Raw genomic sequence first — 23185 nt, forward strand, 5'->3', positions numbered from 1 at the left:
ATACCAATGCAAACCTCTATATCATAACTCCCTTTCATTGTAAACAAACATTTATAAACAATATTTGGGAATATGGACATAGTTCTATACAAAATTCTTCCTGTTGTTTATTGTGCAAAGTAATTTTTGAGGGGTGTTGAAGGCAACCTTTTGGGGCAGACTTGGTCTATCAAACCACATTAGTCTGGAAGCAATCCATACATTCTCATCCTCTGTGGAAACAAAAGAAGAACCGCTTTTCCAAAGCAACTTATCCTTAGACTCAAATTCTGAAGTTGAGTTACCTTTAAAGTATATATGTTGGTTTACCTTAGCAGCTCATACAATTAGATGTCTCTCTGTACTTAGCTCTTTAACAGTCAAAAAATTCAGCTTTATAATTAGCAAAGATGAAAGCAAAATAAATGAAGCTTTTAAAACCAAAAAAATAATATCTCTTAAACTATGACAACTTCTCAAAGGCATGTAGGGTAGCATGGGGTTTGAGTTTGGATTTTGATGAGATTTGAATTCAAGAGGCTTCGATGACTCAAGTTATTTTCTTTCAGTTATTTTCTATTTAAGTAAATTGATCCCCACTATCTGTATGTCAACTTAGTTGCTGTTTGGTCTTAACATTTATATCCTATCCCTAAATATTTTATTTTCTAGGTAATTATATGAATGGACATTAGATAGAAAAAAAGCTATTTGAGATGTAACTATATTGCCTCAACCATGTAATTTGGGGACCTAGTATGGTGGTTTCAATGAGATGCCTCCCCATTAGTCTCAGAGACAACACTGTTTTCCCCTGATGGTGGGTAATTCAGAATCAGGTGTTATGTTGAAAGCAGAGAACAGCTCTCAGAAGACTCTAAACAGAAGAGGATGAATGGGGTGGGGGATAATGAGAACACCATAAAATATGGGCTACAATTGGGCTGGCTAGTTGTCTCCTTAGTAAAGGTGACAAAAGGTAGGGACTTTCTGAGTTCCAGTCCTCCAGTTGCTCTTTGTGACCTTCCTTTTCCTTGCCTTCCTCCCCTCTGCCCACATGTTGTACAATGTGCTTTGACTTGATGTTCTAGAGACTAATGGGGGACATCTCATTAAATTTGGTTCTAAGTTGGTAGCTATTGGGGGAGAATTAGGAGGTGTGGCTTTGCTGTAGTAGCTGGGTCATTGGAGTGGGCTTTGAGGTTTCAAAATGTTCTTGTTGTTTCTAGTGTATTTTCTGCCTCCTGCTTGTTGTTGAAGATGTGTTCTGTCAGCCATTCCTGCTACCATGTCTTTGCTCCACCATTATGGACTCTAACCCCATACAACTTTTAGACCCCAAATAAATTCTTTATTGTATAAGTTGCCTTGGTCATGGTGTATTCTCACAGTAATATGGAAGAAACTACACATAGGAACTAGTATCTATATGTGGTGACCACAAGCTAGGAGGCTCAAAACCACAGTGATGTATTGTCTCACAATTTTCCAGGCTAAAATTCTAAAAGACAAGGTACTGGTATACAATATACTGTCTATGAGGGCTGTGAGGGAAGGATGTGTTTCACACCTCTTTTCTTGGCTTCTGTCCCTGGATGTCTTCTCTCTGTGCATCTTCACATCTTACTCATATGCATGTCTGTTTCTTTGTCCTAGAGTCTACCATAATGCCCTTAAACCTATCCCCCACCAAGATTATATGTCAAAGTACTGAGGGGTGGGACTTCAATATGTGAAGAGAGAAAGCACAGTTCAAACTCTGACAATACTCTTTCCTGAATTTGCAAATTCTAATAGTTCTCAGATTGTGGCAATAATCAGGTACTTAGTTATGTATCTCACACCTCTCTACCATCCACAAATCCCCAAATGTACTTTCTCTCAGAATGACTTGGAATTAAGAAGCTGATTTTTCTTAATGAGCAACTATAGTAAATAATGTTATTGGCTAATTACTGCTTGCTATTACTACAGTTACTCAATTAAGAAAAGACTGCTCTAGCATTGCTTAGGTAATTGATGAAATATTTTTAAGAAGATGATATACTTTTTTTTCTACAAAAATCAAAATATTTGTAGAAGTTGTTCCCACATTCTTTATAAACACTTTTGTTCTATTGTGTTCTTAATTGATTCTGGATTCTTACCATCCTTTTTTTCCTATGGGAGTTCATTCCCTGGCTTCATAGTATCACACTATGCCAAGATAACTCACTGGAGACCAAGAGAGAAATCAGGCTGTTGTCCCACATTCTCTGCCCACTAAATCAATTTTATTTCAAAGAAAGATGGTTATTGTGAAGCTGTCAAACTGAGGTAAATTGAATGGGCAGAATGAAGGCTCCTATTAACAACAGCAGTTATCCCTGTCAGATTCAAGTCTAGTAGACAGTTACAAGCCAATTTGACCATGATGAGTGGGTGGGTGTTTAAAAATAACCAAAGTCAAGAAAGATGGCATAGAGACACCCATATTACTTTGTAAACTGCAAACCAAGAGGGCAACTGAGTGTTCCCTGCTTGGTCCTAGACTGCAGGTTCTCTAACCTTCATAGTCTTAGAGAGGAGGCTCGTGGACAAGACATCATGCCCCCCACTCCCCCACCCCTGCCCAAGTTACCATGGATGTTTTCTTTGGCCAGATCTTGGAATGCAAGGTCATAGTAGGGAAGACAGCAGCAAGGTCTGTAAAGAGGTGCAAGGTAGACAAGCAGTTTACAATGCTAATAACCAGGGAAAGCAGACAGTAGCTGGTGATGGGAATGTGTGTTTGTGGAGGGATTCTCTCTGCATGAAAAAGAACATCATTAACATTTTAAGAGTGTTGAATCTAAGATTGTGAAGGTTAAAGGATAGATAATCAGAACAGGGTTAAAGGAAAATGATCTCTCATCTTAAGGGAAGTCAATTTAAATGGGATTTGTGGCCTAACATTTGCATTTGTGTAGGTGCTGCACTGTCCATGCTGGGCCCTCCTAGGAGTCCGGCAACCTAACCCCACGTGTCACAGTCTGGAAAATGGATTAGCTGATAGAACATTAGGTGCCCTGTGGACTCCACACCTGAGACCAGGGCAGACTGATACCTTTCCCTATTTTGACATAGACACATGCCTGTTTTACTTGTGCTTTGTGAATCTCTTGTTGCAACCACCAAATCCACATCCTCTCCCCACTTCTCTGTGAACTACTAAAATGTGGGGTTTCTTTCTTTAGTCCTGTGGCCCAATTAGAGCAACTCACCTACATTGTCAGTCTCTATTAAACACAGGCTGCCTGTAGGGCTCATCAGGCACAGGCATGGGAAATGCGTGCTACCAAGAAGGGGCCGCTGATCAGATAATTTCCTTTCACCATTAGCCTCAGGTCTGAAAATTCTGAAGCCAAGAAGGGTAAAGTAGTCTCTGTGGATGAGATCCTGGATTGCTCCACACGCCATCCAGACAGCTGCATCTTAACGCAATGCTTTGTCTCACTCCAAAAATGATATTTTTTTTTGCTTTTTTTTGTTGTTATTCTTGTTGTTCCCACAGTAAGGCATGTGGTAGCTTCATCAGTTGCAGTTTCAATGTGTTTAAAAAAAAGTAGAGAAAGGGATTACGTGGGCAAAGTAGCTTCTTAGCTTTTCTCTGTAGATGGCAGAGTACATCTGAGACTATCTGTCAATCTCTGTCACTCAGGGCAGCAAGAAGAGTGATTAGGGACATTGTAGCAGGAAGGTATTAGTTGACATCTTAGTTCTCCTCCATGCTGACCTGTTGTAGGCAGAGGCCGCTTGTTTGTTTCTGGCTGCTCAGCCCTGAAATAATCACACAGAAACTATATTATTGAAATCACTACTTGGCCAAAAGCTTAAGAATATTACTAGCTAGCTCTTATACCTTTGCTTAACCCATTTCTATTAATCTGTGTATTGCTACATGGCTGTTGCTTACCGGATAAAGTTCCATCTGGTGCTTGTGTCCAGTGGGGCTATATGGTGTCTCCTTGACTCCACCTCCTTTCTCCCAGCATTCAGTTAAATTTTCCCTGCCTAGCTTCATTCTGCCCTGCTATAGGCTCAAAGCAGTTTCTTTATTCATTAACCAATAAAAGCAACACATAGACAGAAGGACTTCCCATACCACTGCCCAGCTGGGATTTAGTCTTTTTGATATGCAACACTACACAATTCACCATTTGAATTTTTATTGAATTTATAATTCAGCATTCTGCTTAGTATATTCACACAGTATGAACCAGCACCATTGTCCAACTCCATTGTTCTTACCAGCCAAAAGAATCCCTACAACATTAGTGGCCACTCCTTAACTCAGCTCCACTCATCTTCTGAACCTTTCTGATGGACCTAATGTTCTCTAAGATCATCTGAACAGTCTTTCTCTAGGGTTCAGTGGCAATGCTGAGATCTTAGCCTTACCTTCAGCATAGCAGGTTAAGAAAAACTTTGGTTATATTAATGAGTCACAGAGAATTCATGTACACTGCGGTGAAATTTAGAGAGAGATGGCTAGAATGACTCAACATGACTGCTTTCTATTTCAATGTGATTGTGCCATGTACTACAATTTATAGTGTAAACAAGCCTTCTGCAAAAGCAAAGTATATCTTGCAACTCATTTAACATGTACAGAAAGAGCCATTAAATTATTTCAGTTCCATTACTCAAAATGTTCAGAAAATTCTTCTGTATTACAGTTCATGCAAGATTGGCCTTGCAGCCAAGTGTTTCAACATAACTGTTGAATTCTCTTGGGGGAATGCCTTAGATTGTTACTTAGGGAAATATATGCATAGACATTGTAGAGTCCCTTATGAAACAATTCTTACTTTGTTAAAACAGTGTGATCAAATTTTCAATTACATTTCCCAGTACCTCTGTATTTATGAACCTTGTAGATAATCATGAGTGTCAATAGAATTGTTGAATATTTTAATGGTTGATTGTTTTTGAAAATGGAAATGATAACTATGGCTTCTTATGCCATTAAGATTTTTCATTCATATGCAGTACCTCAAAACTGTTTAAACTTGTTTGCCATTTTAAGCTTAGCATCACCTTTTCCTTTTGCAAAAACAGTGTGCCTTGACACAAACTGGGCTAGCAAGAACACCAAGAGAGGGAAACTCACTTAGTTTTTATCCTAATGAAGGTGGTGAATTTGTCTTTTCACCATTGTCTGGGGTATAACCTCATAGTCTTGTGCAATTTTTAAAAGAGTAGGTGTGAAGGAAATGAAGGGAGAGGAGAAGCTGCCCGATGCCCCAGTGCATGAGAAGGTATCAGAGCCTTAGTGTAAACAAAAGTTTTATGAGGTTAGGGAGATTGAAATAGCTGCAAAAATTATTTGTAAGATGGGGAAATTAAAGGTGGGAAAGTTATGGAACATTGGCCCTTGGCAGGCAAGCTACCTTTGATTGGAAAAAAATTCTGACAGTTCTTCTCTCTTTACTACACATTCCCATTTTTTTTTCTCTCTCCAAACTCACCCAGTGTATGTGGACTTTCTAAAGTCTCTAGTAAGAGTGAATTATTGTTGTGACAAATGATGTGTGTGTGTGGGGGGGGTATTGGTCTCAATAAACCTCTGGGGCCCTAATTCAAGGAATTTCTTTTTCCACCTATCTCTTTAGCATGGATTCAGGTGAGCCTACCTGCCGAGGAGTGGTCCCTTGTAGCAGTCTCAAGGCCATATTATTCATTAAATTGTTGCATCCTAAACTAACAAGATGGAAAATTTGGGAATGGGGCAAGGACCAGCAGATGGAAAAAGAGATCAGAAATTTCTCATAATAAGGGGATTTTAAAACACCACACTGTCTTGTATTAAGTCAGCACACTAGGCATTTTTGCCTTTTCTCTGTGCTGATGTTCCTTACAGTGTATAGCAAGAACTGCTTCATTTTCACCAGTCTCTCTGGAATTCCTTATTATAGAGGGAGGATCATGTTTTCTAGTCAAAAGATGTGGACTATACTGGATTTTGTCTGCCCAGCATCTCCTAGCCTGTTTTTCTCTAAATGAGATAGAATATTCCTTCTCTTCTAGACTTCTTTGTTCTATGCTTATTCTCTGTTCTTATTTCTGCCCCCACTGAGCCCTGGGTACACTTGATTTTGTTTTTACTTTCCAGCTACAATGTTAAAGACAGGCTAAGGGGCAAAAACTAATTTGATCTCCCGTTCTGATCCTTTTAGATGTTATTATTTTCTATGTTCTGTATTATCTAGATTAGAAGTACTAAATGATGATAATGATGATGCTAAGTAAAACACTATTGACTGTAAGTCCATAGAGAGGTGTTGTAAGGAGGACACTTGTTCATTTCCAGCCACCCAGACTCCCAAAATAATCACTCAGAAACTATATTATTTAAATCACTGCTTGGCCAATTTCTTAAGCATATTGCTAAGTAGCTCTTATACCATTGGTTAACCCATTTCCATTATTTTATATTTTACCACGAGGCTTGTGGCCTACAGGCAAGGTTCTGACTGGCATCTGTGTCTTTCTCCTCTGGCGGCTCCATGGTATCTCCTAACTTTGCCTTCTTTCTCCCAGCATTCTGTTCAGGTTTTCCTGCCTACCTCTATTCTGCCCTGCCCAGGCCCAAGACAGTTTTCTTTATTAGCCAATGATATTCACAGCATACAGAGGAGAATCCCACATCAGAGAGGATACAGAGGACCTTATGCTTAAAATATAAGCTTCACAATAGCAACTTAATGTTTTAACAGGGCTTCTTTAGTTGAGTTGTGCTAGATACTGTAAACATTAATTTGGTGATGTTTTATTCTATATTGTCATTTTTACTATCTGTTGCTTCCATTCATTTAAAATAAAAAAATAACATGGTTAGGGTAAACAATTCTCTAGACTACACAAAGCATAAAAACATAAACTGATGTAATTATTAGAAAAATAATACCAAAGCCAGGTGGTGGTGGTGCATGCCTTTAATTCCAGCATTCAGGAGACAAAGGCAGGTGGATCTCTGTGCGTTCGAGGCCAGGTTTGTCTACAAGAGCTAGTTCCAGGACAGGCTCCAAAGCTACAGAAAAACCCTGCCTTGAAAAGCAAGCAAGCAAGCAAGCAAGCAAGCAAGCAAGCAAGCAAGCACCAATGGTTTATATTAGTCTGTATTCTTTTTTTTAACAAATAAATTGGCATTATTCATACTTTTCAAAACATCAGGATTTCTAATTTTGTTTCAAAATATACATTCAAGATTAATATAAGTATAGACACAATTAATTAAAACCTGTGCTTAGATTCATATTTTACTGTTACAAATTCCTTGCCTAGAATGAAACTTTCTTTCTTGACCTCATTTTTCAAAAAGTAGGGATAAGGAAAGGTTCTGGACCTTTATTAAATAAGTTTACAATCTCTTGATGTGACTGCATGGCTTTTATCACTTTATTGGCTGATGGCATTATATATCATAAGAATAAACATTAATATCCTGCATAGGTCTGCACTAGAGATCCTCTCCATATATGCTATAGTTATAAGCTTGCTGTTTTTGTGGGAACCCTAATAGTGGCAGTGGGGACATCTCTAACTCTTCTGTATGTTCTTGGGACCCTTTTCCTCCTACTTAGTGTACCTTGTCCAGCCTTGATATGAGGGTTTTGTGTGTAGTCTTATTGTATCTTACTATGCCATGTTCAGTTGATAGCCTTGGGATGCCTGCTCTTTTCTAAAGGGAAACGGGATGGATGTATATAGGGGAAGAAGAAGGTAGACAGGTCTGAGAGGAGTGGAGGGAAGGGAGTGAAGGGAAGATGCAGTTGAGATAAATTAAAAAGAAGAAAAGAAAAGAAGAAAAGGAAAAAATCAGGGATCTGACAACAGCACAGACCAGGGACATCCACATGGTCTCCAGTGTCAGCACATGCCACAGACCTCAGCATAGTCTTCGGTGGCAATACAGACCAAAATTAATGTCTTCTGGCTGGGGTGTAGGTGTAGAAGATCAGTTTTTTTCTTTAAGGGGATAGTCACTGGGATATTAGCCATTAACGAGTAAGGATATGGGCAACAAAAAATTGGACTTTCTGTTTGTTTCTTTCTATTTTTTTTTGGTCGGGGGAGGTCACAAAAGTAGGGGGGCAGATCTGGGAGGCCTGGAAAGGGAGTGTGATCAGGGTGCATGATGTGAAATTTCCAAATGAGTAATAATATATTATTTTAGAAAAAAATTAAATACACATTTCCCTTTTAAAAAACAAAACAAAACAAAATTATCAAACTGCATATTTCTGGAATCTGGTTGATTAATATTTTGTGGTATAAAGTTCAGTTGCATTTCGAATAGATTTAAACTTTTTAAAATTGAAAGATCTGAGAAAATAATATTATAAAGTTTCCTTTTGTGTGAATAATGATTTGCATAGGTTTCTGATATGCAATAGTGTGAAAGGGTACAGTTCTTCATTATTCAGCTTTATCTTAACTTGAATCTCATTCTTCTAATTTCCTGTATTTCTAAATAGAATTGTATTGATGTATTCACTATAATTTAGACCTAAAAACTGTGAGCCAATAGTCATAACTAATGGTAAGGATTTGGCTGATTCTTTTATGATAAGTATTTGACATTAGCTGTCTCACTTTTTTTCAAAGTTATCTCATTTTTATTTAAAATAATTTAAACATTTATTCATTATTATGTGTACATGTGTGTATTATATGTGCGTGGACACACAGCTCATGTGTGATGATCAGAGAACAATTTTCTAGGTTTGGTTTTCTTCTTCTAACATAAAAGAAGAAATTGGGAATTGAACTTGGCTCGCTGATATGAGCAGTATGCAAAGCCCACAGCCAGTGAATGGCTTATGGTTATTTCCCAAGGCTTTACGTACAATAAAAGTGCTGTTCTAGAGCAAATTTATTTGAGTCAATTGATTTGCCTAATGATTTCACTTAAAAAGTGAAATATTAAAAAAAATATTGGGACAAGTGAGGTGGCTTGGCAGGTAAAGGCACTCACTGCCTAGCCTGGGAACCCTAGATCAATCCCCAGGTCTAAGCTGTCTCATTTAATAGTTGCAACAATCCTATAAGGTGGCATATAAAGTTTCCAGTTCACAGCGGCACTTGAGAGTTCAAGGAATGTAAACAAGGTGAATTGGTAGTAATTATTTGAATTGGGGCCTATCTGACTAGAGAAAAGTCTTCTTTCATATAAGCCCAGTGCTTGACTGCATTCAGAAGTCACAGTACCACTGAAGTACTTTTATAGAAAGAAAACTTGGTAATCTAAGTTTATAGAACATTGGCTAGTTCCTACCAGTGTGGACCCTCAGACTTGAAGGGGTGCTGCATGACAATGTAAGATGTGAGCCATCTTAGGTCACATATATCATGCCTAATAGAGAAATAAATATGTTATCTTTTGTTTCCTTTATAGTAACAACATTCCCAGCATTTGCTAGAACTTAACTGTGGTTATTACATTTGCCCTGAAAAATTTATAAATAATATATTCAGCATGGCATAAGAGTCTGCAAGGGAGGTCCTGTAAGATGTACTTAGCAAGTGATGAAGATGTTTGGTGATGTGGGAAGTATGTTTATTATGCGACCATGAAGACTTCAGGTACACAAACAGGCCATCTAGTCAGCAACTTGAGCTGCAGTCAATCTGAACCTCATCGGAAAACCTAGTGATCCTCCCTTCCCTGAGAGTGGAGATAAACATGGTATGTACTTCAGGGCCATCTCCCACTTGTTTTCTTCTCTCCTGTGGGAGACTATCATAAGACAGTTTCTCTTGCGTTCCAGATTCTCTAGAGGTACAAAGCCTGTCCTCTCTTTGTAGAGTGGAAGAAATGCAGCCTAAAATCCTGCTGAGCTCAAATTCAGAAAAGCCCAGCTACAGACTATCCTGTAACTTGCTCTGAAGTTTCCTCAGAGCCACTTGGATTTTAGCATACCTCTTTTGGTGTATAGAACCAAGAGTCTAAAAGGGAAAGAAAACTTTGGCAGTTCTTCCTATCTTTTATCATGACAGTAGTAACCAGTCTAAATGTGAAAATATTCTTTGTGGCCTTACTAGGGTGATCAGCCAAGACTCATTCTTGACCTTAACTTGTCTTGTATGCATGCACATTAAAAAATAGTATATACGTTAAAAATATTCACTGCTGAAATGTATACGTGCCATAGGCAACATATGGCAGCTGAGGCACTGTATAGAGTTGAAACACTGTCAATGGAGGCTATGAGGCAATTCACCTCCTTCTACTTTGAAATATAAAGAGTCACTTTTATTGGCACCAGAAAGAGCTTAGCATACAAATCACACAGAATTTTATAAAAAACTGAGCAACACTGCTGTCAACATTTAGTTGGACACATATAGTCATCTGAATATTTCACTTACATAATCAGAAATAAAATGTAAATTCTTTGTGCATCAGCATAAAATAAATCCTACCTGCTATATTGATGCCAGGAAATAGCTCTTATCTGTAGCCTTTCTCTAGAAACATTCCAAGTTAAAGTACTCAGCTATCAGTGTCTTAGAATTTGCAGATACAACTAAAGTATTGGTCCTAACTACCAATGAGTTTAATTTAAGGCAAAATGGCTTTCAGCATACCTGAGTTGTAGTGCCCTTAACAACACTTAAATACTTCAGTTGTTTCGAGGAGTGTTAGGTGGAGATTAATGGGCCAGCTCCACAAAGGAGCTCTTCACTTAATCCTTTAGTAATTAGAAGCTGATCTGGAGAGATGAACAATGAAGTACCTTCTGATCATGAGGTACTTTGGAGGTATTCACAAAGGTTTCTTCTCTCTAATCAGCTTTGGGGGCTCTTAGAAACTTAAGAAACGCAAAAAAGGATAACCACAAAGTGATGGCTTCTTGGCATGAAATCTGTCTTTCCAATCGAGACTAAAGCTGCCCAGTCTGTTTCCAAACTACAGACAGTGCAATGCTTGGACTAAAAGCTCCTAGAACAGTGCTGTTGAGTATGATGATTGATGCCTAGAAGCCCAATGTTTGACATCCCTACTTAGATGAGGAAATCTCACAAGGCCCACCCCTAGATGAGGACTTGCAGGCAATTAATGACTTCTGAGAGAAGGAGAATCAGTCCTCCTCAAAGATGATTTCCCTATTCAGTTACCCAATACCAAGTGGTCAGCTCTAAACACATATACAAATAAACATTACTTAAAGGACTCGGCATGTTTGTGTGTGTGAGGGGAGTATATGTGTCTGTCTAAGAATACTAATTAAAGAAAAAAAGTTCATAGTTTTTCAAGGCAGTGGAAAAGGAGTTGGAAGGGCTGGTGATATAATGCAGTAACCACATGAAATTCTCAAAGCAGAGTTAATAAAAAAGATTATTATTTCTTGCAAAATTATCCAGGCTATTTTTTTTCAAATCTGCACAAATCTAATAGATTTTCTCTCAGGAAGTCCCAGTTTTGATGCTTGAGTAGGGACAGGAAGAAGGGGAAGATGAGAAGAAGGAGAAAGAAGAAGAAAAAGAAGGAGAAAGAATAGAAGAAGGGGAAGAAGAAGAAAACTAAAGGAAAGAAGAGAAGAGGACAGGAGAGACGGAAGAGAAGAAAAAACCCTGAAAGATCTTGAAGCAATCTGCATGGCTTTGGGGCAGTTTATATTTGCATCATAACTGGTAGAAAATTATGCAACCCAAAGAAAAATAGCAGTAAGATTAAAGTCAGGTTTGAAATAATGACCATATAGCAGGAAATTTGAACTTATTCTGAATTTATGTAATCAGTTTTAAGAAAATTCAAGGCTCATGTGATGGAATTTAGTACACATCAGCAGTCATTCATGTCAGAGTTCATACTACTGACTTTGACTAATGTAAGCAGGATAGACAAAAAGACAGCTATGCTTAGAAAAGGATGAATACAGCCACTGTGCTTTTCAGGCATCCTGGTGTACATATCATCAATAGTAACTAAATCTCTGAGACACGTGTTTTTGACCTCATTGAGCAAAAGAGTAAACTGAGGTTCAGGGAACTGAAATAAGGAAGTTGGGTTTCTGAATAAATCCTTAGAAGTACCTATAAAGCTATATTATCTCAATAAAATGAAACTTAACTAAATGAACTTGTTTCAAACATGTTCCACTTATCTCTGAGGCTATCTAAGGAAGTCCTGTTTTTACCTGTTTTTGCTTGCAATTCCTTGGAAGATTTCGTTTGGCATAGGAATGATTTTTCCCTTAAAAATTTGAAAAACATTGACTTTTAATGGAAGATCAAAAAACATTTTTTCAACATAGTCAAATATTACTTGTTTTCATCTTTGTTGCAACTAGTCAACTTGACCACTGTGATATTTAAGCAGCTAGAACCAATACATAACAAATGGGAATGGTTGTGTGCCAATAAAACTATACTTTTAAAAACTGAAATCTAATTTCCATATAATTTTCCTGTGCTATGAAATGCTATTTATTTCTCCCACCCATTTAGCAATGTGTTCATGACTCGTGCGCAGTACAGAGACAGAGAGAGGTCTGGACTAGATAGCTTCTAGGAGAAAATTCTTTATTCTTATGCTAAAGCACCAAAATATTTAAAGATACTTATTTTCTTCAATTTGTAGCAAGCCATAAGCTAAACTATTCAATACCATCTTTCCTGTGTCTACATGCACATAGTAGGTGCAAGATCTGGCACAGACACAGGCTGTGGGTCTTGTTTGAGGCACTTGTCCCCACTTGGTAGATTTTGGAGATTCCCATGGAATATAATACAAATTTTCAAACCAGTGACCAATTGTTATGATTCTCAAGCTGAAGATTCCCAGTGAGATAATCATTGAATCAGAAACTTATAATTTAAAATCTCAGAAATTAGATGAAGCTCCTTATAAGATCTTGGGGGAAGCCTCAGAACCATTACCCTGGGAAACTTGATGTTCTGAAAAATATCACCACTTCTTAATTAGCTACCTATCTTTCTACCAACCAACAAGTTAGTGTTTCATAGAATACAGACCACTACATATGACAAATATACAATTTCTCAAGTAATATTAAACTGCTTATATCACATTCCTTCCTGTTTACTTGTTAAGAAGAAAGGTCCTTTAAGGAATATAACTATAAGAAGCCAAATTACTATTCTAGAAGATGGTATACAGGAAGACTCTGATGAGAAGGCATAAGTCTTCAAGTATCCCTTGACTCTTTGGACTATACAATTACTCCAAAGCCCAGCTGTGGAATGCAACTGAAGCTATCTGGATCTTACTCTGATTGCCATCAGCTCTGCATACTCAGGATGGCAATGACAATCTAAGTAATCAGAAGACCCCCAAATAGTTAAAAGGTCCATAGGCTATGGCTCTTAACTTTAGCTGAAACTTTAAAACCTGAGTGAACATCCTAACACAGGGAAGGGGGGCTGAGTGAACAGCCCCATTTAGGACTGTAAGAATACCCCACATCCATAAGACAAGCAGGTAGAAGACATTGGAAAGCATAGAATAACTTCAAACTTGCAGGATTGTCTGAAGTAACAGAGTGGTATCAACAGCTAACCATTTTCAAAATTATAAATTAGAGAATATTTCATTTTCATGGTAAATGAAAATTGTCTAGGAAGTAAAATAACCCAAATTTGTACTTCTGCCCAAATTTGCTCATTCTACATGAAGGAAAGTAACCTTAAAAACCATGACCTCATTTGTATATCCACCTTTGAGATACTATTAGACATTTCCTGAATGACCATTGTTTGTCCACAGATTGCTCAGCAAATTCAAATGGTAGAAGTGCAGGAATACAGAAGCTTTCCTTTGTAGTGACTTAATAATATTAATAATTCCTATTATTTTTCTCACCAAGATAACATCTTTCCAAATGAATGTCTGCCTAGATCCATTGTATGATTTTGTGGAGTATTTTCACCATTAGCTCCAGTTGTGATTCCAGTGCTCACAACCAAAGTCTGTGCCCACTGGAAACCGAGTGATGCACATGTGGCTCAAAGATCATAACGATTCCACCAAATGTCAGAGCCTATGATTAGCCAGTAGTCATTTCATGTTAATGTCATTTGTGAGCTCATTTTGTTCTTATTGCTGATATGATTTCATGTACCATACTTTATAATTTGTGTTCTCTAGGAAAACATGTACTCCTAAATTGTGTCTGCAGATGGTTTGGGTCCCAAATTTGTCTTCATGACTTCTACTTGTATAGTCATAAGCACATTTTATAACATCTATAAAGCTCATTTAGGAAGCATTGTTAGCAACAGATTTCTATCACAGACTCCTTGTGGGTGTTAAATTCTGTGACCCAGATCAGATACTTAGCACTTTACTTGAGTAAGAAAATTAACCACTACAAATGGATGGATCTTGTGTCATTTGTTGTGCTGACCATTTTGACACATACTAACATATACACATGAACACACAGCAAAGAATATTTTACCATTGGAAACACAGATAGTTTAAAAATATTTTGATTCTGTAGCTTGTAAAAATGATCCAATATACAGGTTTCATTTCCTGGGATGCATTGTAAAGAACTACTAGTTTAGAACTACAAACTCAAAACTTCAAAAGAAATATCAAGATACATATTTTTTCTTCTAAGATCTTCAAAACAGCTATTAGTTGTTTGCAGTAAAGTCATAAACCCTGCAAAATTAGTTTATCTAAAACCAACTCAAATAATTGTCCTCATCAATCATCCTTTATATCAGTTGTTGTTTTGACCTTAACATCTGCTTTCTGGGCTTATGTGGTTGAGTATGGGAGTGGGGGAGTTATGCTTTCTTTGAAGAATTATTGCATTCTCACTGTGACATGAAGCCCTTTGCAACTCTTGAACAAGATCCCTAAAACAGCATTCCATGCTAAATCAAACTAGAAGCTTCATTTCCCTCTCTCTCTCTTCCTTCTTATAGATACATAATACAGATGTGAATTCAGAAATGGTAGTTTAAACATAGATGTTGTACCATCTGTGTGACCTTGAGTAAATAGTTCACCTATCTGAAACTTTCCTTCCTTGTATACAAAATGAAGTTGGTGGACTCTATCCTCTTTGGAAAGATGCTCTCAAAAAGATGGAAGTGAATCAAGTGTGCCCTATTACCCACATGAGAGTTAAGGACTGGAGGTAATGAGGGAAGCACTGTGGCAAACTGTGCTGCCATCAGACACAGTTTAGAGAACTGACAGAGGAAACAGATTCTTTGTAACGATTATTGTTTCTAGAAAACATTTGTAGAGGAAATAAAGTCTGAGTGAGCCATGCAAGGGCACAGTATATTATTTCGAGAGTTGAGGAATAGAATTTTGGATTTATAGTTAAGCTTGATGCTATCCCAGGAAGAAAGAATAAAAGGAAAGGAAAGGAAAGGAAAGGAAAGGAAAGGAAAGGAAAGGAAAGGAAAGGAAAGGAAAGGAAAGGAAAGGAAAGGAAAGGAAAGGAAAGGAAAGGAAAGGAAAGAAGAACAGAGTATCATGCCTGAGAGATTGGTCCAGAATGGTTGAGAATCCCTCCACTTGCATCCTAATGAGGTCTAAACTCATAATTAATCAATTAAAAGATGAATACAAATTGGTCTTTAAAGCCTGTGTAGCTGGAACTTTAAGGAAATAAGCTTCTCTTCCTGTTATAACTCCAACCTCGATTGTAGAGAGAGATAGCACACAAATTAATACTTCTGTCAAAACTAAAGATGTTGTGTGGCCACCAAAGAGTCTTGAAAGTTCCCATTCATTACCAAAGTCTAGACCTCTCATATTTTTCAGATGCCTTGCTTTAGGAAAAAACAATTTCTTATACACAACATGAGTTTAAATCTTGTGGATCAAATTTTACAGCAAGAGATGGATCATATATCAAAAGGTTAATGAATAACCATTTCTTGCTCTGTTCTTTTGTTGTCAGTGAACTACCCAGCACACTCAAACTTTCTCATACAGAGAGCCCCAGAATTCTAACCCAAGAGCCCCCACAGCATCCTAGCACTGTTATCATGCCTGGCTTCCTGCTTTGAAGAGTCAGAAAAACATCCTATAGAGATGCAATCCCCCATCACCCAATAATGATTGACTAGAACATTTATTATACTTTTATCAGTCAAAATATATAAACTCCTACCATCTCTAGAGATGATGAAATCATCTATTCCTCCCCTGATTTAGGGTAAGATAGAGAGAGAAGATATGTACACAGTGTATGACATAACTAAAAGAACTCAGATATCCAATTAGCTGAAAGAATCTTGGTTCCCTCTGCACTTTCGACAGAATTGCAGCTGTGAGATTATAGTAACAATAGTTTTATTCTTATTGCAAGATGGATCTGAGAATAATTTAGAGAAGATTTTTTTATAACACAAATACCACGCTGATTTCTTCCAGGATGCTGGAGGATGACCTGAAGCTGAGCAGTGACGAAGATGATCTTGAGCCTGTCAAGACCTTGACCACTCAATGCACAGCCAACGAGCTCTATCAGGTAGGAGGAGCTTAGAGCTTTGCATTAGGCCTAAAGTGGGGAACCACAAGGGAATATGTTGGCTTTCATAAACACAACCTCTTTCACTTACAGGAAGAGAAAGAAACAAAGATGATCAGTGTTTGGGAACAGGTGAAATCAACTGCCACTTTCATTAAAGTTATACTAAAGTAGATGTGTTCTTCAAAACCAATTTCACTTCCTTCCGTCTCTCTCTCTTTTCTATACACAAATACTGTTTATCAATGAGCAATAGAGAGTATCATCTCTATGTGTTTCGAACTACTTGCTCTATTTGGGTGTCGTGTCATGTCCATTGGATGACTCCAGTGTGAAGCTTAGCATTTAAAGTCATTAATTTTGGTGTAAATGTGACTGCTCCATTTTCTTCTCCAAGATGGGAATGAATGCTGCAGCAACATGCATTTAGCAAGAGCTTTCAGTTGTCCTTCATTTCTTCTGTTCTATACTACAAGTATTTCCAATACTATCTCCCCAGATAAGAGGACTATAATCTTTTTCGTATGTTATTTCAGGTGAGACTGAATTTTTTGGTTTTAGCAAGTAAAATAACATTATAAGTCCCAGCAATGGTGTATAATATAAATGATCCCTGTACAGTTTCCAAAAGGTTAGTTCTTCTGGTTGTTATGCCACCAAATATGGAGTACAGAAAGCAGTTTTAATGATAGAAAATAATGCACAATTGCGAGTTTAGTGGCCTATCAGGAACAAAATGCAAGGAAACTACTACCTGTGGCTCACAAACTGACAGCTGTTTCCAAGGTGCTTGCTGTGCATTTACCAAGTGCAAGCAGTCCTCCTTGCTGTGTGAGCTTCATAACAAATGTGAAACACACACTTCTTTTCCAATGTCTGTCATTTCTGCTTTCTGCATTTACTATGTTAATAACAAAAGCATCGCATTTGTAAACAAATCAAAAACAAAGCAAAAATTCTACATCATTGAGTTTGACAGCTACAACCTTAAATTTTAATGGAAATGTTTAGATGAGAATGTAGCAATAACTGAGAGTAAATTTTGCACATTTATTTCCTCTCTATGTGAATATATAAATACACTCTGCCTTGTAAGTCATAGGATTATTTTTTGTGTTATGTTAAGAAGTGGCATCAGTCCTATTGATCTGCATCATCTGAGTTTTTGAGCTAACTTTGCTGAAATTATATCAAGTGCTGATACAGAATGATAAGTTGGAAGTACCTAGAACCTGCTGCCCTCGGACCAGACATAGCTAAACTTCTTCCATTCGATAGAGAATCTGAAATGATAGAACCACAATACAGAAAAATAATATAGTTGAGTTCATGAAATAGAAGTGTTCACAAGGCTACAGGTATTCATAGATGAGCCACCTTTCAGAGTTTCGAGGACAAGTTAAGAGACTTGGAAGGCTATAGTCATTTAGTAGTAATAACGACATTTGGTGAACTGTGGATTTATAAGTCTTAGCATTCTTTTTCAAGAATATATGATTTAAAACTGTTTTCCTTTTTATTACTAAACACTACACAGCACAAATTATTTATAAACTCACAGTTTAGTGACATTCAGTATATTGACAAACTTTTACATCTATCACCAATCCCAAAATATTTTCATTATCCCAAATGAAAACTCTATGCCTTTGAAATATGCTCAATTCTCCTTTCTTTTAATCCCTGAGGATACTTCACTAATCTATTTTTTTTTTGTCCTCATGGATTTGCCTATCCCTATAATGGAATGCTATGGCGTTGGATCTTTTTAATGTCTGAATTCACTTACCATAATGATTTCTTTCTAAGTTATTTCAGGTTGTACCATATAGTAACACTTCATTCAGTTATATGGCAAAATAATACTCCATTTTTTGGATGAAGCACATTTTGCTTATATACTTATCTCTTGATGATATTTCAGTCATACCTGCCCTTTGGATACTATTTTGTGCTGTTGTGAGTACTTAAGGGCAAATATTTTTATGGACATTTGTATTGACTCCTTTTAGCATGGAAAAAGAAACATAATCATTGGGTGATGGAGAACCTTGTTAGCCAATTATTTTTGAGAGGTGGGTTTTAGTTAAGGCTTCCTGAGACAGAGAGAAAAACCTGTGTGGCCAGGTGCTCTCTCTCTGTACCATTTCCCCTAGGACACTGCTGTGCTTGGACTTCTCATTTCCTGTTTTTTGACTTTTCCCTTTATTATAAATAAAAATATAATTGTTTTATTTTTAGCTAGACTGGTTATTTTAACAACTGAGTCTTCTTTATGTTTGTCTTATTAAGGAACCACAGACATTGTTTTCATCTGACTAATACAGGGACATGTAAATGATATGGCATTATTAATTTGTCTCATTATTGGCACCATTCTATTTCCAGCAACATAAAGAAAATACACAATACATACACCGAAAGAAAGTGAAAATACAAGTGTTTTTTTCATATTCCTATTGCAGTTCACTCCTTAATAAGGACTTTGAGATATGACATGCATTTGTCATGCTAAGACACCATTGATGAATAAGTATGGAGATAGTATTATATTCAAACAGATATGGGTTTTAATGCTAGTGTTACCACTTTCAAACTGAATGAGTTTCAGCAAAATATCTAGTTTCTATAAAGTAACAATAACAGTAGCACCTACTCATTCATTAAATAAAGAAATGGACCAATACATGTCAAAGGACTTGACACACTAAAGCTTTAGGGCATAGCAGCTGCTCATCACTTTATAATAATATTAATCGTTGTTATGGCTATGTCTGAGGATATAAAAAGTCTAGTATTTTTTTTTAAATACTAGGTCTATCTACTTTCCCCTTTACTGTGAATAATGGAAAGCTAAGGAGAACTACTGAATTAGGTACATAAGAATAGTCAGCATGTGGCAAACTTGAATGAAAAGAATCTGTCTTTTCTTCATATTTATTAGCTGTGTGAAATTAAAAGTATAATCATTAAGTCTGTAGTTTCTGGACTGGATAAGCCTGGTAATAAGACCTACTTCATACATACTAATTATATCACATTTGGGGAAATTGCCAAACATCCTTAAGTCTCAGATTCCTCATTAGTAAATTAAAATTAAACAATCTTGTCTAATTCATTGGAGTGTTGTGAGGGGAAATTAGCTATGAGAAAGTATGTGGAAAACTCTAAGTATGACAAATATGTGGTTATTCTTCCTCGTAGCATGTTGGCTATAGTTCCTTCTTAGATATACAAAAGAATAGACATTACTCTTCATTTTGGCTTAGGTGTTCATAGGATTTGCTAAGAACTAGACTGAATGTTCTAAGTAGCATTTAAAGGTACCTCTCAGGTGTGGATGACCTTAACTCCCCTAGGCTCTGGCAACTGTTAAGCCAGCATCTCCAGGAATAAAGGCTAGGTCATCAATGGCACTGAATCAAGTCCTCCAGAAAATTACATGTCTCTGGAAGCTTTGCTTAAAAGGACTGATATAGATGGGCAGTTGAACCATACACTTCGAATTCAGTTTGTCTCTTCATTTTTCTGAGATAGCTTCTGCTCTGCCCCAGGGAAAAGAAAAAGGATTAAAGGCTCTCCTGGAATGCTTTATTCCCATTGCTTCCTTTGTGGAAACTAACCCCAAATAAGGCAGAAATACCATTTTAAGTCCATATTAGACATTACAAAGTTCCAGAAGAGTCTTGTTTTAAGAAACAATGCTTTTTATTTAGTTTTTGTGTGAACATTTCTGTTGCAATACAGTGTTTAAAAGAAAGAAAATAACCAGGTGGCTATCAATGGAAGGCTTTTGATTGGGGGAGTAACATGATGTCCATCACCAGCTAAGTGAATTTTTACTTGTCATCTGGGATTTTTCACATTTCAGATATATTTCCATCTCTGGCCTTCCCCTTACAAAACTTATTGAATTACCATTTTCAAGTCGGTCATTCAGGGCAAGCAGTAGTGCTATGATCAGTTCACTGGGGTTCAGTCAAGGAGTAGCTGGATTCAAAAGGATGGACTCCTTAGGAATAGGAATATCATTTTCTCTGCATAATCCTGCCTCATGTGATTGAATCTACTGCTTCCATTTTTTTTGTCAAATTTTTTCTTCTCATGTTTCTTGGGATTAAAGGAACCCCTGAAAATGAGGATTTAAACCTGGAATCAATTTTTATTTACAGCTGAGAAGCAGTTATTGATGCTGGGCTTGCAGTTCAATAAAAGATCTAAAGATATAGACCTTGTGCTTCTCTTTCAAAAGAAGTAGGCTAACCAGTCTCAACTGTTTTTTTAACAACAGAATTATGTTGACAGGATTATTAAAATTGCTGTCTTTAAAATTTTAAGCACTCTAGAATTTGTTCAGTTCCAAAGATTTCAAATGTATAGTGACCAGCCTCTAAAAGTTATCCAGTACATGTAAACACCTGCTTATTATTTCACCAAATGATAGCAGAGTATTTGACTGACGTAGCTCCAACCTTGTAGTCTGCTATCTTCTGGAGACAGGATGTTTTGTGATGCTCAGTATAGATGTCAGATAAAGACATCTATATCTTAAAAAATGTTTATGTTAATGAGTTTAAATTTCCAAAAAAAAAGTCAATCTAAAATTTCTTTTAAAGCAACAAACTCTAATGTCCTGTTTCTGGATACATTATCTAAGTAGTTCAAATGTAACCAAATTTGTTTTGCCACATAAAGATTAGTCTGACACCCTCTGAAACATGCACCTAATTCAAAGCATGTTGGTGGAGACTGTGAATAGTTTTCAAATAGAAGCTGATGCCAAAGCTGTATCTCAAACATATTACTTGTAGAGAAAATGTTTTCTTAGCTCTTGCCCTCCAATTCATTAATTTAATTCATGTTTTCTCTGTATATTTAGAACTACCTCATTCTGAAAGTTTGTTCTAAAAAAAAAAACTTTTTGTTTTAAATAAAACGAAAACCTTTTCTTTTTTTTCTTTTTTGGTTTAAACCTTTTTGTTGTTCTAAAAAAGTTTGTTGCCAATCCTGAGTCTTAATTTTGGATTTCTATCTGAACCATTTGTTTTTTGTTGGTGGGCTACCTTCTGGCTAAGTTGCTATTTAATAATTTCAGATGACACAAAATTCCTATCAGTGGAAATTCTGGGCATTCTGACAGATTTTGGATTAGCTGCTTATACCTATACTGAACTTCCCAAATACATTAGCCAACTTAAACTGAAAACCTGTTTTTATGTAGAAAAATTGCTAGTGGAAACAATGCAATGAATTTTCCTCATGCTATCTGCTGCTTCTTTTAGAGTTGCTTTGCTGTTGTGAGTACATTAGTTGTGACAACAGATACTCTTCCCTGCCGTATTCATTCCTGTTTTGTGGTCACAGTTCTCCCTCATCATGCTGAACAAGGTTTCAGGACATTTCCATTTACTTTGTTATCAGCAGAAAGGCTAGGGAAGGCCTCTTTGGTAATGACATCAAAACGGCACCCACAGCAAGAGAGGTCAGCCTGTCAGAACTAGAGAAGCAGCAGATGGATTAGGTTGAAACTGGATTCAAAATAACTTTAATAGAGTCTTTTAATGTAAACAGTTTATCTGTCATTGTCTTTCATCGATATCCCCACAAAATGATTGAGTTGGGCTGTTGAGGTTACAGAAGATAACTGAATAAAATCCATACATTGTCATACTCAGACCACCCAGCAATTAGAAAAAGAGAGGGCATTTTAATTTATTCATTAAAGACAAGAGAATAAATAGGATAACATATAAGGTTAATAGAATAACATTGGCCTTCATATTCCCAAGACTGTATTTTCCATTTGGCTATATTAGCATAAACTAGATTAATAAAAACTGCTTAAGGCTTGTATGATATGATCTTTAATATGCTTCTGGCAAGTATGTGACTATTCAGAAATCCATGCGCTGAAATTTTTATTGTAATTATGTTTTTTCCACTTTTAGTACCAAATATTTTGGTTTGCAATCTCTCTATAATGGAATGCCTTGAGCATGCAAAGATGTACAAAAGCACAATGATTTTGCATGGCGTGTTTGTCACATGGTCAGTAGTGACCACGTACTAGTTAATGTTCATGATACTTCATAAATTATCCATTTGTGGACTTTCTAATTGCAAATCCAATGTCTCTTTTGCTAAGCTTGATACTTTTTTTTCTTAGTGAAGTCAAATTAGACACTTGTAATGATAAAGTGCTTGCCTTAGATCCAAACAGAAAAAGTAAGCATTTTTAAATGTTTGAATAGATAACATTCATGTATGATAAGATGATCATAGACTTTCCATCCACAAAGAGCAAACAGAACATATTTGCCAGTGTCAAGATTATGGTAGTAGAAGCAGCAGCCATGTCTGAGAAGCTATAGATCATTATATGCACATCTAAATTGAAGTGTCAGTAGAAAGGGGAATGACCATATTGCTCTTGTCATTGACCCTGAGAAGAAGTGACCAAAGAGCAATGTCCCTGTCTCTGCTTTTACCATATTCTGTGTTTTATTCAATTGTGTTACTTTTCTTAAATCCATTTATCTCCCCAATTTCTGCCTTAATGGATGGGTGAAGCCTGGAGGTTCTGTCTTGCAGTCATTAGTAAGCAAACTCTGGAAAATGTAGCATGTGTGCCTGAGTTTATGAGAAGTTTCCAAGCTTTGATTTTAATCAGAATTCCAGACTATAATAAGAAATATGAATATCTCTCATAAATGCTG

The 23185-nt window shown here is 36.7% G+C and overlaps 1 protein-coding gene across 2 annotated transcripts in view; it reads left to right on the forward strand.

Moving 5' to 3' along the window:
- Nucleotides 1-23185, forward strand: part of Aff2 (ALF transcription elongation factor 2) — a 530318-nt gene that overhangs the window by 401368 nt on the left and 105765 nt on the right. For both annotated transcript variants that reach the window (XM_075957146.1, XM_075957147.1), the window contains exon 7: nucleotides 16373-16469. In XM_075957146.1, coding sequence (XP_075813261.1) covers nucleotides 16373-16469 — 97 coding nt within the window. The remainder of the gene's footprint in view (nucleotides 1-16372; nucleotides 16470-23185) is intronic.

This window comes from Microtus pennsylvanicus, chromosome X, assembly GCF_037038515.1.
Source record: "Microtus pennsylvanicus isolate mMicPen1 chromosome X, mMicPen1.hap1, whole genome shotgun sequence".
NCBI lineage: Eukaryota > Metazoa > Chordata > Mammalia > Rodentia > Cricetidae > Microtus > Microtus pennsylvanicus.